The sequence below is a fragment of the Tamandua tetradactyla genome, chromosome 6 (genome assembly GCF_023851605.1).
Source record: "Tamandua tetradactyla isolate mTamTet1 chromosome 6, mTamTet1.pri, whole genome shotgun sequence".
Classification (NCBI taxonomy): Eukaryota; Metazoa; Chordata; class Mammalia; order Pilosa; family Myrmecophagidae; genus Tamandua; species Tamandua tetradactyla.
The window spans coordinates 97,135,221-97,148,912 of NC_135332.1; the positions used below are offsets into that span (position 1 = coordinate 97,135,221).

Consider the following 13,692-nt stretch of genomic DNA (forward strand, 5'->3'; position numbering starts at 1 on the left):
CTGTTCCTAAGACTCACCAGGAAAACCTGGTGGCGTGTTCTCCATCAGGCCAATCTGCGAAGACTGGGAGAAAAATTTTCTTTCCTTTTTCATTTATTTATTTTTGCTTTTGTCAGTTCCTGGCTCTCAAGGAAATCTGTGTCTTAACACTAGTTGGATAAAAGAACAGATGCCTCAGTGACTAAATTCCAGAGATTACACTAGAAAATATAAAATTTTCCAACAGAAGATTATAAGACATACAAAGAAAAAAGAAATGATGGCTTATGCAAAGGTGCTGTGATGGTTTCTGTCAACCTGGCCACGTGATGGTGCCTAGTTGTCTGGTCAAGCAAGCACTGGCCTTACTGTTACTGCAAGATCATTTCATGAACTTAAATTATCAGATATTTGACAGTATCTATGACTGATTATATCTACAATCAATTAAAGGGGATATCTTCCACAATGAGTGATGTTTAATCCAATCAGTGGAAGGCTTTTAAAGGAGAGGTGAGATGAATTCAGCAATCAGAAGAGAGAACTGTCATCTCTACTTCAGCCAGCCAGGCTCTCCTAGAGAATTCATCAAAAACCTGAATCAGAGTTGCCAGTTTATAGACTGCCTATGGAATTTGGACCTGTGCATCCCCACAGTTGTGTGAGACACTTCATAAAAAAGAACCTGCTGGTTCTCTTTCCCTAGAGAACACTGACTACTACAGACACAGAATTTGAGAAACCATCCAGGACAAAGACCAGATGTTGGCCATACCAGACAACTTTAAAGAATTGTCTTAAATATGCTTAAAGAGCTAAAAGAAAACAGAGAGTGAACAAAAGGAAATTTAGACAACAAAAAGAGAATTTCTATAAAGATATAGAAAGTACCAAACAGAAATCCTAGACCTGGAAACCAAAATACTCTAGAATGGTACAAGAGCTGACTGAAGAAAGAATCAGTGAACAGGAAGATAAAACAATTGAAAGTATTCACTCTGAAGAGAAGAAAGAAAAAAGAATGATGAAAGGTAAACAGAGCTTGTGAGACCTGTGGGAAATCATCACGTATAGGAAAATATACATATGGGAGTCACAAAAGGAAAAGAAAAAAGAAAGGGGCAGAAAGGACATCTGAAGAAATAATTGCTGAAAGCTTCCCTAGGTTAATGAAAGGCATGAAACTTAACAACTTCCAAACAGGATAAATCCAAACAGGCACACACCAAGAAATGATCATTAACTGTAAAATGCCAAAGAAAAAGAAGGAATCCTGAAAGCTGCAAGACAGAAGCAATAAGTCATGTACAAAGGAGTCTCAATAAGCTTAAGTGCTGATTTCTCATGAGAAGTCATGGAAGCAAGCAGGCAAGTGGCATGATATACTAAAAGTGCTGAAAGAAAAAAAATGCCTACCAAGAAATCTATATCAGAAAAAACTGTCTTTCAAAAATGATGGCATGATTAACACATTCCCAGATAAGCAAAAGCTGAGGAAGTTCATCACCACTAGAACAGCCTTACAAGAAACACTTTTAAGGGAGTACTTCAGGATGAAAGGAAAGGACATAAGACAATAAATCAAAGCAGCATGAAGACATAAAGATGTCCAGTAAAGGTAACGACATGGGTAAATATAAATGCCAATATTATTGCATTTTTGTTTTTTAATTCCACTTTTAATTCTTTCAAGACCTAAGCTGCAAAAGCATAAAAAATAATGATGAGAACTGATTCTTTGAAAAGATCAATTCAATTGATGAACTTTTAGCCATACTGACAAAGAAAAAAAGAGAGGATGCGAATTTCAAAAATCAGCAATGAAACAGGAGATATTACAACCAACCTGTACAAATATAAAGGATTATAAAATACTATAAACAATTGCACACCAACATATTAGATAACCTAAAAGAAATGGAGAAATTCCTAAAAACACACAAACTGCAAAACTAACTTAATAAGAAATAGAAGACCACAATAATAACAAGTAAATAGATTGAATCAGTAATCAAAAACCTTCGCAAAAAGAAAAGTCCAGGCCGGACATTACAAGAAGAATTAACACCGATCTTTCTCAAACTCTTACAAAAAACTGAAAAGGTGGGAACATTTCTTAACTGATTCTGTGAGGCCACCATCACCGAAATACCAGAACCAGATAAACAGAGCACAAGAAAAGAAAATTACAAACCATAATCCTTTACAGACAGAAAAATCTCAACACAATACTATCAAACCGAATCCTACAGCATATTAAAAGAAGTAATGCATGACCAAGTTTAACTTATCCCAGGAATTCCATAAGAAAATTAATCAATATAATACACCACATTAATCGAATGATGGAAAAAAACTCACATCATTATATCATTTGATGCAGTAAATGGTATTTGACAAAATCCAGCATCCTATCTTGAAAAAAACACTCACAAAACTAGGAACAGAAGGAAACATCCTCAACATGATAAAGGTCATATATGAAAAACCCACAGCTAATATCATACTCAACAGTAAAAGACTGAAAGCTTTCACTCCTACGATCAGGAACAAGACAGGATGTCTGATTTCAGCACTACGATTCAATATTGTACTGGAAATGCTATCCAGAGAAGAATGGGAGAGAGGAAAGGAGGAGTGGAGAAAGGAGAGAAAAGGAGAGGGGAGGGGAGGGGAGGGAAAGCAGGGAGGGAGAAAAGAAAGGGAAGGAGGAGGGATAATTAAATATTCTTCTCTGAATTTGTAAAAAACAATTTGCCATAGAAAATATGAACTTTATCATTTTTACAATACAGATCTGTATTTGGTAGTGAGGAAAATTAAAATTTAAATGATTATATACAGTCTTGTTTCCTTTAATGCTGATTCACTAAATTGGAGTTGAGGTATAAATTTAGAGTAATTCGTGGTGATATCCCTAGATTCAAAATTATACACAAAGCAAATTTGATTGTATGAAATGATTTTCCTATGTAACAACTAAGCATCTAAAAATTAATGTGGTCTCTCTCATTTATATCTAACTTGGAGAAAATATTTAAATTCCAAAATTAAGTACATAGAGACAAACTGCTTCCATATTTTAAATCTTAGCCTAGGTGTGATTAACATCACACCAGGTACCAAGTTTTAATGGCCCCACTGTACTAAGCATTGTGTTAACTAGTTTTTGTATGTTATCTTATTTATTCTTCAGAGTAATATCTGTAAAAAGTGCATAGGTGCCCCATTTTATGGATAAAGAACTAGAGTTAGCAATGACAACTGACATGTTGTAAGGCTATGATAACGAGTTAGTGGTGGGAAGGGTATTTATTCCCATCTGTCTGTTTTTACAACTACGAGTTTTAATCACTACAAAGGACTGCTACCTATTTGTATAATATTCTGTCTCCTACTGGTTGGATCCATATCATTGCATAGGTGTGAAAAAAGAGCTTAAGAGCTTGCATAAAGAGCTTAGGAATATCACAACATGAATCCTCAATTTATTTTCTCAAACATATTCTCATAATCACCAGCCAATTCATTTTCTAACAGCAGCTAAATTCAAAGAGTAACAGATTAGTAATATCCCTCAGGAGGTGATCCATGCATTTAAAAAATTGAAAAAAAAAAAGATCAGTGATTCTAAAAAGTAAGTCTATTTGTGTTAGCTATGGTCCTAAGAAATACGAAGTTACATTTTGAAGGCAACACAACATCAGCGTATTATAAAAATAATTTATGCAAAATTTATAAAACAAAATTACTTCTACAGGAATTTCAGTAACAGAGTTTTTTAAAACTAGCTATAAAATCTAAGCACCAAATCCAGAGCCTCTTCATTACTAGCTTCAGCTCCCCAACAACTCTTTCATGCCTAACCCTACCAGCTCTATCAATGGATCAATAATATTTCATACACTTTTGTCATTTTCTTCACATGTGCTTATGATGTGCAAAGCACTAAGCACCTCACATCAGTGTTGGTGGCAAACCCTTGTTTTTCTTTTATATGCTAGGGCCATTAAGCTCAGAGTTACACCCAAAGGCAGTCTGCACAAGGCAGAATACGCCCTTTAACTGGCTGCATCACACACAACAGTAGTTATGAAATGTGTGTTGGGGGAGAAATGTCTGTGTTCTCATAAGGACTTTTAACACAAACTTTATTTTGTATTAGTCATAACGCTAGCATTTAGTCCACATTTTAGATTTACATTGAGTTCTTTTTCTTGAATTATATTTAGAATGTAGGATTGAGAGCGCTGTGAGAACAGAGAGGGTATGTGATTTATCTCTTACCTGCATTTAGCTCAGTGCCTAGTGTAGGCATAGAACTCAATTAACAGCTGAATTAAAAGTAGTTGAAGAAATTCTATCCTGACCAAAAGGGGGAAAAGAAGTGTAACTAATAAAGTATCAGTGGCAGAGGTCAAATAGAGTTGAGAGGCTACTCAGGAGGTCACTCTTACAAAAAAGCTTCAGTTAGACATTGCTACCTGCCAAACTAAAACCAAAACCATTACAGCCAATCCTAAAGAACACCTAGGGCAATACATAAGATTCTACAAAGGTTCCATGCACTAGGGTAACTTTCCAGAAACCTACAACCTCCAGATGGGTCCCTGGACCAGATTAAAGTCCTCAAACCTAGAGGGCCCAGCCTCTCCAGAACACCTGCTAGTTTCATCTCCCTACTCCATATTATTGACAGCCCCTCCCAACATGAAAAGTTAGAATGGCTATAAATACCCCAAAATACCCCTAAAAAGTAGGATAGAAAGAACAAAGGTGATGAAGGGGTTTTACACAGAAGGTAGGGTTTAACACAGAAGGTAGGGTATGATTGTTCAATCATTAAACTGATATTTCTTTTAGTCTCCAGTATCTTAGAGCAGCTTGAAGTAAAAACCTCAAATTGTAGAACTGCAACCCATACCAAACTCTGAAATTTGCTCTACAGCTAATTGCTGTGCTGTGCTTTGAAATCTACTGCTTTTTTGCATATATGTTATTTTTCACAAAAAAGAAAAAAAAAGTCGATTGTGATGATAAAAAAAATATTAATCTTTCTAGCCTCCTGTATTCTGGAGCAGCTAGAAGGAAAAATCTGAGAGGATGGTATGGTAGCCCATGACAAACTCTAGGATCTGTCCTATAACTTCAAAGCTTTGAAAACTATTACTTTTTTCCTTCTTTGCTTTGTATATATGTTATATTATACAATTAAAAAGAAGTTTTAAAAAATATATAAAAGTAAATGCCAGAAAAGAAATAACAGTCAAATGTGATGAGCATGGGAGTCATTAGGAAATACAAACAGGGTTTAGGGAGGGTCAAGGAAGGAGTCTATTGTTTTTGTTATAAATTCTTTGGAATTATTTAACTTTAAAATGTTGTGCATGTAACACTTTGATGAAAATTCAAGTTAAGGGCGGGCAACAGTAGCTCAGTGGCAGACTTCTCGCCTGCTGGGCTGGAGACCTGGGTTCGTTTCCCGGAGCCTGGCCATGTCAAAAAAAGGAAGAAAAAAAAATTCAAGTCAATTTTTAAAATAAACAAACAAAATTGTCCTTTAAAAAAAAAAGTAGTTGAAGAGTCCCAGAGAAAAGTTAGACCCTGAAAAAAGGCTGTATTTCTCCCCTGAAGGAAATGTCCTGAAACACAAGGGACAAAGATACTTGCAGTTAAGCTTACCAACTACTCCATAAATCTAACCCAGGTCATTACTGGCAGAACGACTTAAACAGAATTAAAAATTACTTTTAATTAGAGTGCCTATATCACAAGTAAGTGCAACGAAATCCACAGTAAAGAAACAATGTTTTAGAATGCTAATTCAATGCTTTAAAGAAACATCTGGAAAGTGAATTCAATCAGCTTTATAATTAAGTTTAAAAGATCTACTAGCCTCCAAATGATTTCCTGCTCCACAAGAAATGTAAAAAAAAAAAAGTAGACCAGTTGTTCACCCAATATGAGCTTATTAATCAATCATCTAAAATAGAGTCTCAGAACTATTTAAAGAATAAAGCAGATTATGCAACTTTGCATACTACATACAAGATCTAAAGAGGTCTGGGGTTTGAGTGATTTTGTTTGGTAACTAAGAATATCATTTATACTCCTGAGCAATCACTAGCCTCCTTCCTCTTCTTTTTCCTTCATACCCAATTACTCTCCTGGTCTTGGTGATTCTATCTCCTCAGTGGACCAAATCCATCCTAGGCCCTTCTACCCCAGATTCTGCCTTGCTTAGTGGAGATCCCCATCATCTATGACCTGGACTTAACTGGCAACACCTTACTCCCTTTGTTTCCTCTAGTCTTACCCTCTCCTAACCTATTAGCTCACACTGGGCCCAAAAATAGTCTTTCTAAAATGAAATTGTTATTTTTATTATTCCTCAGTATTTCTACAGCCTTCAGAAAAGAGTAGAAACTTCTCAGTGTCGCAAAGACAACTTCTCAAGATCTGGCTATTACTTATCCTCCTACTTCACTGTACCCTTTACAACCATACTCCCACTATCAGGAACCACCTGCAATCCCCAGCTGAGCTGGGATCTCTCTAGCTTACATGTTTGCAGTCACGGGTCACTCTCTCCTGGGAATTCCCTTCTACTGCCCCCTCTGCCCTACAATTTATGTCTAATTCCTCCTAATCTGCGAATTGCCCCCTAATGCCTCTGTCCAGGACTTTCCCAAGGCTGAATGAGGCCTACTTGCCATATGAGCTTGGAGCCATCTCACGCGACTTCCCAGTGAGGTGCGTGCTTGTCTGCCCCACCACAGGGTGACTGTCAGGGCTCATGAAGCATAGGAGAGCCATTAAATACTTATCTGTCCATGAACAGTTTCATTCCCCTCCCCCCCACCGAGATAACCGGAAAAGTTAGATTTTTAAAAATTTGGGAATAAGATATAAGCTAAAAAAAAAAATGAATGAGTAAGGGTTCTACCAACTATCATCACCAACCTTCTTTGTGTCAAAAACCATCTCTAAATTAAATTAAAGTGAATTTCATTTAAGGAAAAACTACAATTAGCTATATTCTTAATATATTGAGAAATGGTATAACTACTTCAATGGCTTTAACTTCTTAAACATTTCAAATATCAAACAAAAATTCCTGGCAATGCCTTTGCCATAAGAATTATCAAATAATAATTCTCAAGGGATTATCAATAGTTATTTTAAAACTCTCAAAGAAAGGAGAGGCTTTAAAAGATCATGAGGGGTACACAGGTGGTTCAGTGGTAGAATGTCTGCCTGCCATACAGGAGACCTGACCAGGTTCAATTCCTGGCTCATGCAGCAAAAAAAAGATCATGAGCCCCAAGAGCAGGTACAGCCTTCTCAACTCTCCATGCCAATGGAGATAAGTCATCTGGCCCTAAAAACCTAATACTCAAAATCAAAGCAATTATTGTAACTTTAATGTGTAATATAAAAGTATGTTGTATGATTTAACATCTGCGAAAAAGACTGCTTGGTGTTCCCCAATATCCCTTTCTTTCAGCTTCAACAACAGAACTCCTAAATAGTAGGGCACATAGCCTTCCAAAACAAAGACTTCACTTTCCAGTTCCTTTGCAGCTACGTGCAACGTGTGACTGAAGACTGGACCAGGTATCAGTAGAAGTGATGGGGCAACTTATAGGAGGCTTTTTTCCTGCCTGCAACAGTACTCACCATCCATAACCACTGAGGATGAGGGCCAAGCCCAAGGGATGGTGGAATGTTAAGAAGCCTGGATCCCTGAGGATATGATGCTGGGTGTTGGACTGTTTCACATATTTTTATGTGAAAAGGAAACAAATTTCTATCTCGTTTTGTGTTTCTATCACATCATTAGCTAAAGCTGTCCTTCCAACCATGTCTTCTCTTGAACAAAAATATCAGAATCAGTGCTAGATATACTCTGGCTTCAATGCAAGTATATATGAATAGATCAATCAGCCTGGCATTTAAAATATGCTTAGGAAACAGCCTATCTACAAATTCAAACAAATCCAGACAGGCAGTACAATTCAATTTTTTTTTTCAAAGACTGAAATTCTGAAACTTCCTCAGTGAACTGTTTCAACACACAGCTTGTCACAATTTCCACCTGAGACCTCATGTGTTATTTGTTATCCCTTCCTCAAATTCTCATCTACACAGATAAGCAGAAAAGTTGATTGTGCTCTCAGGCCAGAAGCAACACAGTGAAGCTGAACCAAAAAAAAGAGAAAATCCTGAGTACCTCAGAAAACAGTTAGCAGGGTTAAAGTATATTATGACTGAATAATAATATCCTCTATTCCAACTGGGAAATAAAAGTACTATTCAGGACTCATTTAAGCAAAGAAAAAGGACTGGGAAAAACCCCAGAATAATAGCAAAAATCCAATCTCGACCTCCTCTGGGCACTCCCCCTCTCCGAATGAAACGTCTAGAAAGGGATGCTGACACTTCCTTTCTTTACTTCTCCACCAGCATCCACCATCTATAGTACCACCTGTGGCCCTCCGGCAGCACTCCTGTTACTGCATCCCGCATACATTTTTTTAGTTCCCTTACTTGTCCTCTTTGCTTTATTTTGCAGTACTCACACTTAGCCCTTCTCGAAATACATTCCTCTTGCTTTCCTAATAGCATATATTTCTGGTCTGCTCCTAATATTCCAGCCATTTCCCTTTAGAGTCAGTCTTTCCCCTCACCCCACCCTCCCTGTGTTCCATCTATTTTTCTGTCAGTTCCTTCAATGTTCTTGTCTCAATCTCTTACAGTGGCTCTTTTTTCTTCTTTTTTCCTTCCTTTTTTTGTTTTACAAAGATTTCCTCTTCCCCCTGCCCCTCTCCTGGTAATATCCAATCTGCTCTCTATCTCTGCAAATCTGTTATTTCTAGTCATCTAAATTACCTTATGTATCTGGCTTATTTCATTGAGCATAAAGTTTTCTAGGTTCTTCCATGTTGCAGCACGTTTTATGACTTCATTCTTTCTTACAGTCAAATAATATTCCATTATATGTATGTATCACTATTTGTGTTTTCTCATTCCTGAAGCAAAAATCATGCAGTGGGTTGGCTCAAGCAATGGGAATTTATTGGCTCACAGTTTTGAGGCTATGAGAAGTTCAAATCAAGGCATCATCAAGGCAATACTTTGCTCGTCTTAGTGTTCTGATGTTCTGGGGCTGGCTGCCAGAGATCATTGGTCATGGCTCTTCTGTCACATGGCAATGCACAGGATGGCCTCTCCTGGCCACTCCCTTCCCTTCTGAGTTCCGCTGACCTTACCTATAAGACCTTCATTCTCAGCCACAACTTATCTGAAGCAACTCATAGAAAAGTTCTGTTTTTCAAAACCCTATTTGAAAAGGGCTAATACGCACAGGAATGGGTTAAGTTTAAATGTTTTTCTAGAGTACATAGCTCCAAACCACCACAACCACATTCTGTTTATCCATTTATATGCTCCTGAACACTAGCATGTTTCCACTTTGTGGCTACTGTGAATAATGCTGTTATGTTTCTAACAGCATTATTTAGTGAAAAAAGTATTCACAGTTTACTTATAAACTTACTGGTTTATAAATAAAAAACATTAGTTTACAAGTATCTGCTTGCAACCCTATGTTCACTTTCTTTGGGTATATATACAAAAGTGGGATTGCCAGGTCATATGATAATTTTTTTTAACTTTCTGAGGAACCACCATATTGTTTTCCACATGTCTATTTCCTTTTACATTCTTGCCAACAAAGCACTAGAATTTCAATTTCTTCACACCCTCTCCAACACTTGTTATTTTCCTTTTTCAAAAATAATAACCATGCTTGTGGGCTTGATGTGGTATTTCACTGTGGTTTTGACTGGCACTTTCCTAATGGCTAATGACATTGAGCATCTTTTCAGATATTTATTGGCCATTTGTATATCTTCTTTGAAGAAATGCCTACTCATGTCCTTTGCTCATTTTTTAATTGGATTGTTTGTCTTTTTCTTGACTAACAGTGGTTCTTTAACCTTTTTTGGATGAGAGTTATCTGAGAATTTGATGAAAAGCATGACTCTTCCCCCTGAAAAATACTTACACACACTTTTTGCATACAACTTTAGGGAGTTAATCCAAAAACCTCCTTTGTGTAAAGCCCCTGTTCTACACATACTTTTTTTTTGGGGGGGGGGGTGTAATTTCATCTACTTCCATAATTTCAATTCTCTCTCTACTGATTATTCTAAATCCACTGCTCTGGCTTATATCTTGAGATGTTCTTGAGCTACAAATCTATATCCCAACTGTCTTTTGCTTTCTCCATGGATATAATACAGAAACATCAAATGCAATTTATCCAAAAAAAAAATGAACTCCTCAGTGAGTTCAAATCTTGTTTCTCCTTCTAAATCCCCTATATTAGCAAATGAACCCCATACAGCAGCAAGCCAGAAGTCTAACTCCTTTCCTGACCATTCCATTCACCACCAGTTCCACTGAAGAGATCAAGTCCTATCATTTCTAACTCCTTAATAACACTAGTCTCTCCTCCCTCCTTGCTGCCACCACTACTGCTGACAGCACAACAGCCCACAAACTGGCTTCCTTCCTTCCAAACTTGCCACGCAGCAGAAAGGGTGATGCTGTGAAGCACAAGTCTTTCTGTGGTGCTCTCACATTGAAAGCCCTCCAGTAGCATCCCACTGCTCTTAGGAGAATGTCTGCACCCATGATCATGACAAGGAAGGTTCTTTGTCATGGAGTTCCCTACTTTGCCAGGCTCACCTCTGATCTCACTCCCTGCACATCTCCATCCTCAGCCCCCATCTTCTGACAGCCACTCTTCATGTGGAGCTACAGAACACTTGAAATAGGGTGAGGACAAATTGAGATGTGCTGTCAGTAGAAAACACACACCTGGATTTGAAAACCTGGCATAACAAAACAAATGGGGAAAAAAACTTGAAATGACAATATAGATGCATTGGGTTAAATAAAATGTACTATTAAAATTAAGTTCACTGTTTCTTCTTACCTTTTTAAAATGTGGCTATTAGAAAATTTTAAATGTCACCTGTGGTTTGTGGCTCATATTATATTCCAATTTGTTAGACTTTTGAATGTCTGCTACTACCCCTTCCACCCCTGCTTTGTCCGTTGAAGCAACTTCACTCATCCAACAGCATCTAGTAGGTGTTACTCTGAGTCAAGCCCTGAATACAAGCTGATACCGGAGAAGCAAAACACAAAGACCATCCTCAGAGACCCTCAGGACACTTCTCTATGTGTTCTTCCCCTCCTTTTCACATGAGTTGACTCCTATCTAATGTCTCAGCTTAGGCATCCTCCTCCAGAAAACAGTCCTAATTTCTCCAGGACAAAGTCAAATGCCTCTCCCGTGTTTTCCCAAAGTACACAGAGATCAATTAGCACTCAGAACACTGTGCTATAATTTTCTGAATTTGTCTTTCTCCCACTCATCTCTAAAATCCCTGAGGCCAGAAACTTACATTCCCATAGCTTAGGACAGGAACTGAGGCACTCAAAACACCTCCACTCACACATTTCACAACTGTTACAATTAGTACTTGTCATTTTAGTTCTGATGATGACCGACAACTTGATTTCAGCACAAGTGTTGAGAGTCATAACCTCTGGGCCACCCTGGCTTCAGCTTGTCAGGTCAAAGAGACTACTGAAAAGGTTAGGCAGAAGGTAAATGAGCTTCCCACTCCCAGGAATCGGCAAAGTGGATACCAAACTGAGCCAGTCAAATGTGAAAAGCTGAAGAAGAAAATCAGGAGACACAGAGGTTCAGACTGCCACTTTTTACATTTTACAGAAAGAAGCTGGCAAAAAGGCTGAGAGATAAGAAAGCACGTGGCCCCCCAGGGGAGAGAGACAGAAGAGGCTGCTGCCTTCATTCCTGCCAGTGGTGTGATTCCCAGTTTCACTGAGACTGGGTGACTTTGCCTAACAGCAGATTCTGTGAGCTACCGTGATAATCTTATAAGAGATCTCTTCATAATTAAGCTAACTTGAGGAGGGTTTGTTTCTTGCAACAAAGCATTACTGAAGAAAATAAAGAGCAAGAAAAGGAAAGGTTTAGGCCTTAGTTTGCTAAGATACTTTTTCAATAGTAGTATCAATTACGATCCTGTTTCGTTCTGGTGGAATCATTTAACAGCTAACTTGTTTCTACAAATTATCATTTACATTATTTATTGGCCAAATGTGCAGCTTCTCCTGACAATCTATAAAAACACCGTGAAATTTTTTAAAAAAATTATTTGTTAAAGATAAAGCAAATCAGAACATATATTCTTACTTAAAGTATTTCATACTTCTCGAGAGAAAAATAGCAAAATTGTTGTAGACTGTCAAGATGATAAACTGAACATATGTGATTTTAAATAAGCAAAATGTGCAATAAGTATCTTAGAAAAGAGAACAGGTGTGTGCACATATATGTATACACACACATACACATATACACGTATATACACATACATACAAACACACAATTTCCTCACGTAGACAAAACAAAATTAGAATGATGTTAAATATTTTGCTAGCATTACTAACATTCCAACCATGAATACATAATCACTTTTACCACACAGGCCATCTCAGCAATCACTACAGTAATCTACATGCCTCCTGATTATTTCTCTTAAAATTATATTAACATGAGAAAGCACTCACTCTTGGCATACCAAATACAATCTTTAGTACCAGTTTCTAATATAAAGCTTGATTAGGAGATACATTTCTAGCAGCTGCATAACATCCATCATAAAACATATCAAAGTTTTATGATGACATTAGAAGACATCAAAGTCTCTAATGCCATTTTCAGAGAATCATAACTGAGACAGGAAGCTGATATTGAATCAAATTTTTCTCAAGATAACTACCTGAAATGAAATCAGAAAGAAAGGAGAAGTAGGAATAACATGAAGTTGTTTCTGGCTCAGGAGGGCCACGCTCTGTCTGGAAAGTAAAATGCCCAGCCAGCTTCTTCTCTGCCTCTTTCTCTCATACTGTAACCCAGACAAGGTTTTACTTAATGTTGTATCATCTTTTCTTCTTCAGATGCAACTTCCTATGTGCTGATGAATACAGATGCAGATTCTAAAAGGCATTATGCCTACAAAAAAAATCCCAAAAGATATTTTGCTACTGAAAAAGCTCTGTACTTGCCTAAATGCAGAGTTCCCACCAAGTGAGGAAGACCAATCCCTTACTAAAAAAAAATCCTAAAAGAAATAAAATTGGTGTTCAGATTACTGTGATTATGTTGGTCTTCCTGAGAAACTAAGACAGTGTGCAATGTGTACAATGCAGCTGTGTGGCATTCTCTCAGTCCCTGAGGACTCTCTTTTGTATTTAGCAACAGTGCCGCTGTCAGTAAGTCCATGAGCTCACACAGGGCCTTGGCTGGGAAGTGCTCCCTCTGCTCCGTTGACATCTTTACCAAATAACTCAGCACAAATGTCTCCTCCCCAAGACGCTTTCCTCTGAACTACACCAGGATGTATCAGGCATGGTGTCTAGCTCCTAAAACTCCTGTACACACTCCACGTGTGGCCCTCGGGACTCTGCATGGCCTCAGGTGTTCATGCCTTTATTCTCTACTCCATATTTCTCTACTCCAGCATGTACTGAATTATCGCACAAGTGTCCTTGACGATGACTGAATAGTTAAAAGTAAATATCCCCTTAACTGGGAAAGCAGATGGA

The 13,692-nt window shown here is 37.6% G+C and overlaps 1 protein-coding gene across 5 annotated transcripts in view; it reads right to left on the reverse strand.

Annotated features, from left to right (window-relative positions):
* ATP6V1H (ATPase H+ transporting V1 subunit H) overlaps positions 1-13,692 on the reverse strand; it is a 152,435-nt gene that overhangs the window by 17,942 nt on the left and 120,801 nt on the right. For 2 of the 5 annotated variants that reach the window (XM_077166756.1, XM_077166753.1), the window contains one exon: positions 10,735-10,880. The exons of the other annotated variants lie outside the window; for them this stretch is intronic. In XM_077166756.1, coding sequence (XP_077022871.1) covers positions 10,766-10,880 — 115 coding nt within the window. In that variant the 3' untranslated portion in view covers positions 10,735-10,765. The remainder of the gene's footprint in view (positions 1-10,734; positions 10,881-13,692) is intronic. 5 annotated transcript variants of the gene reach the window in all.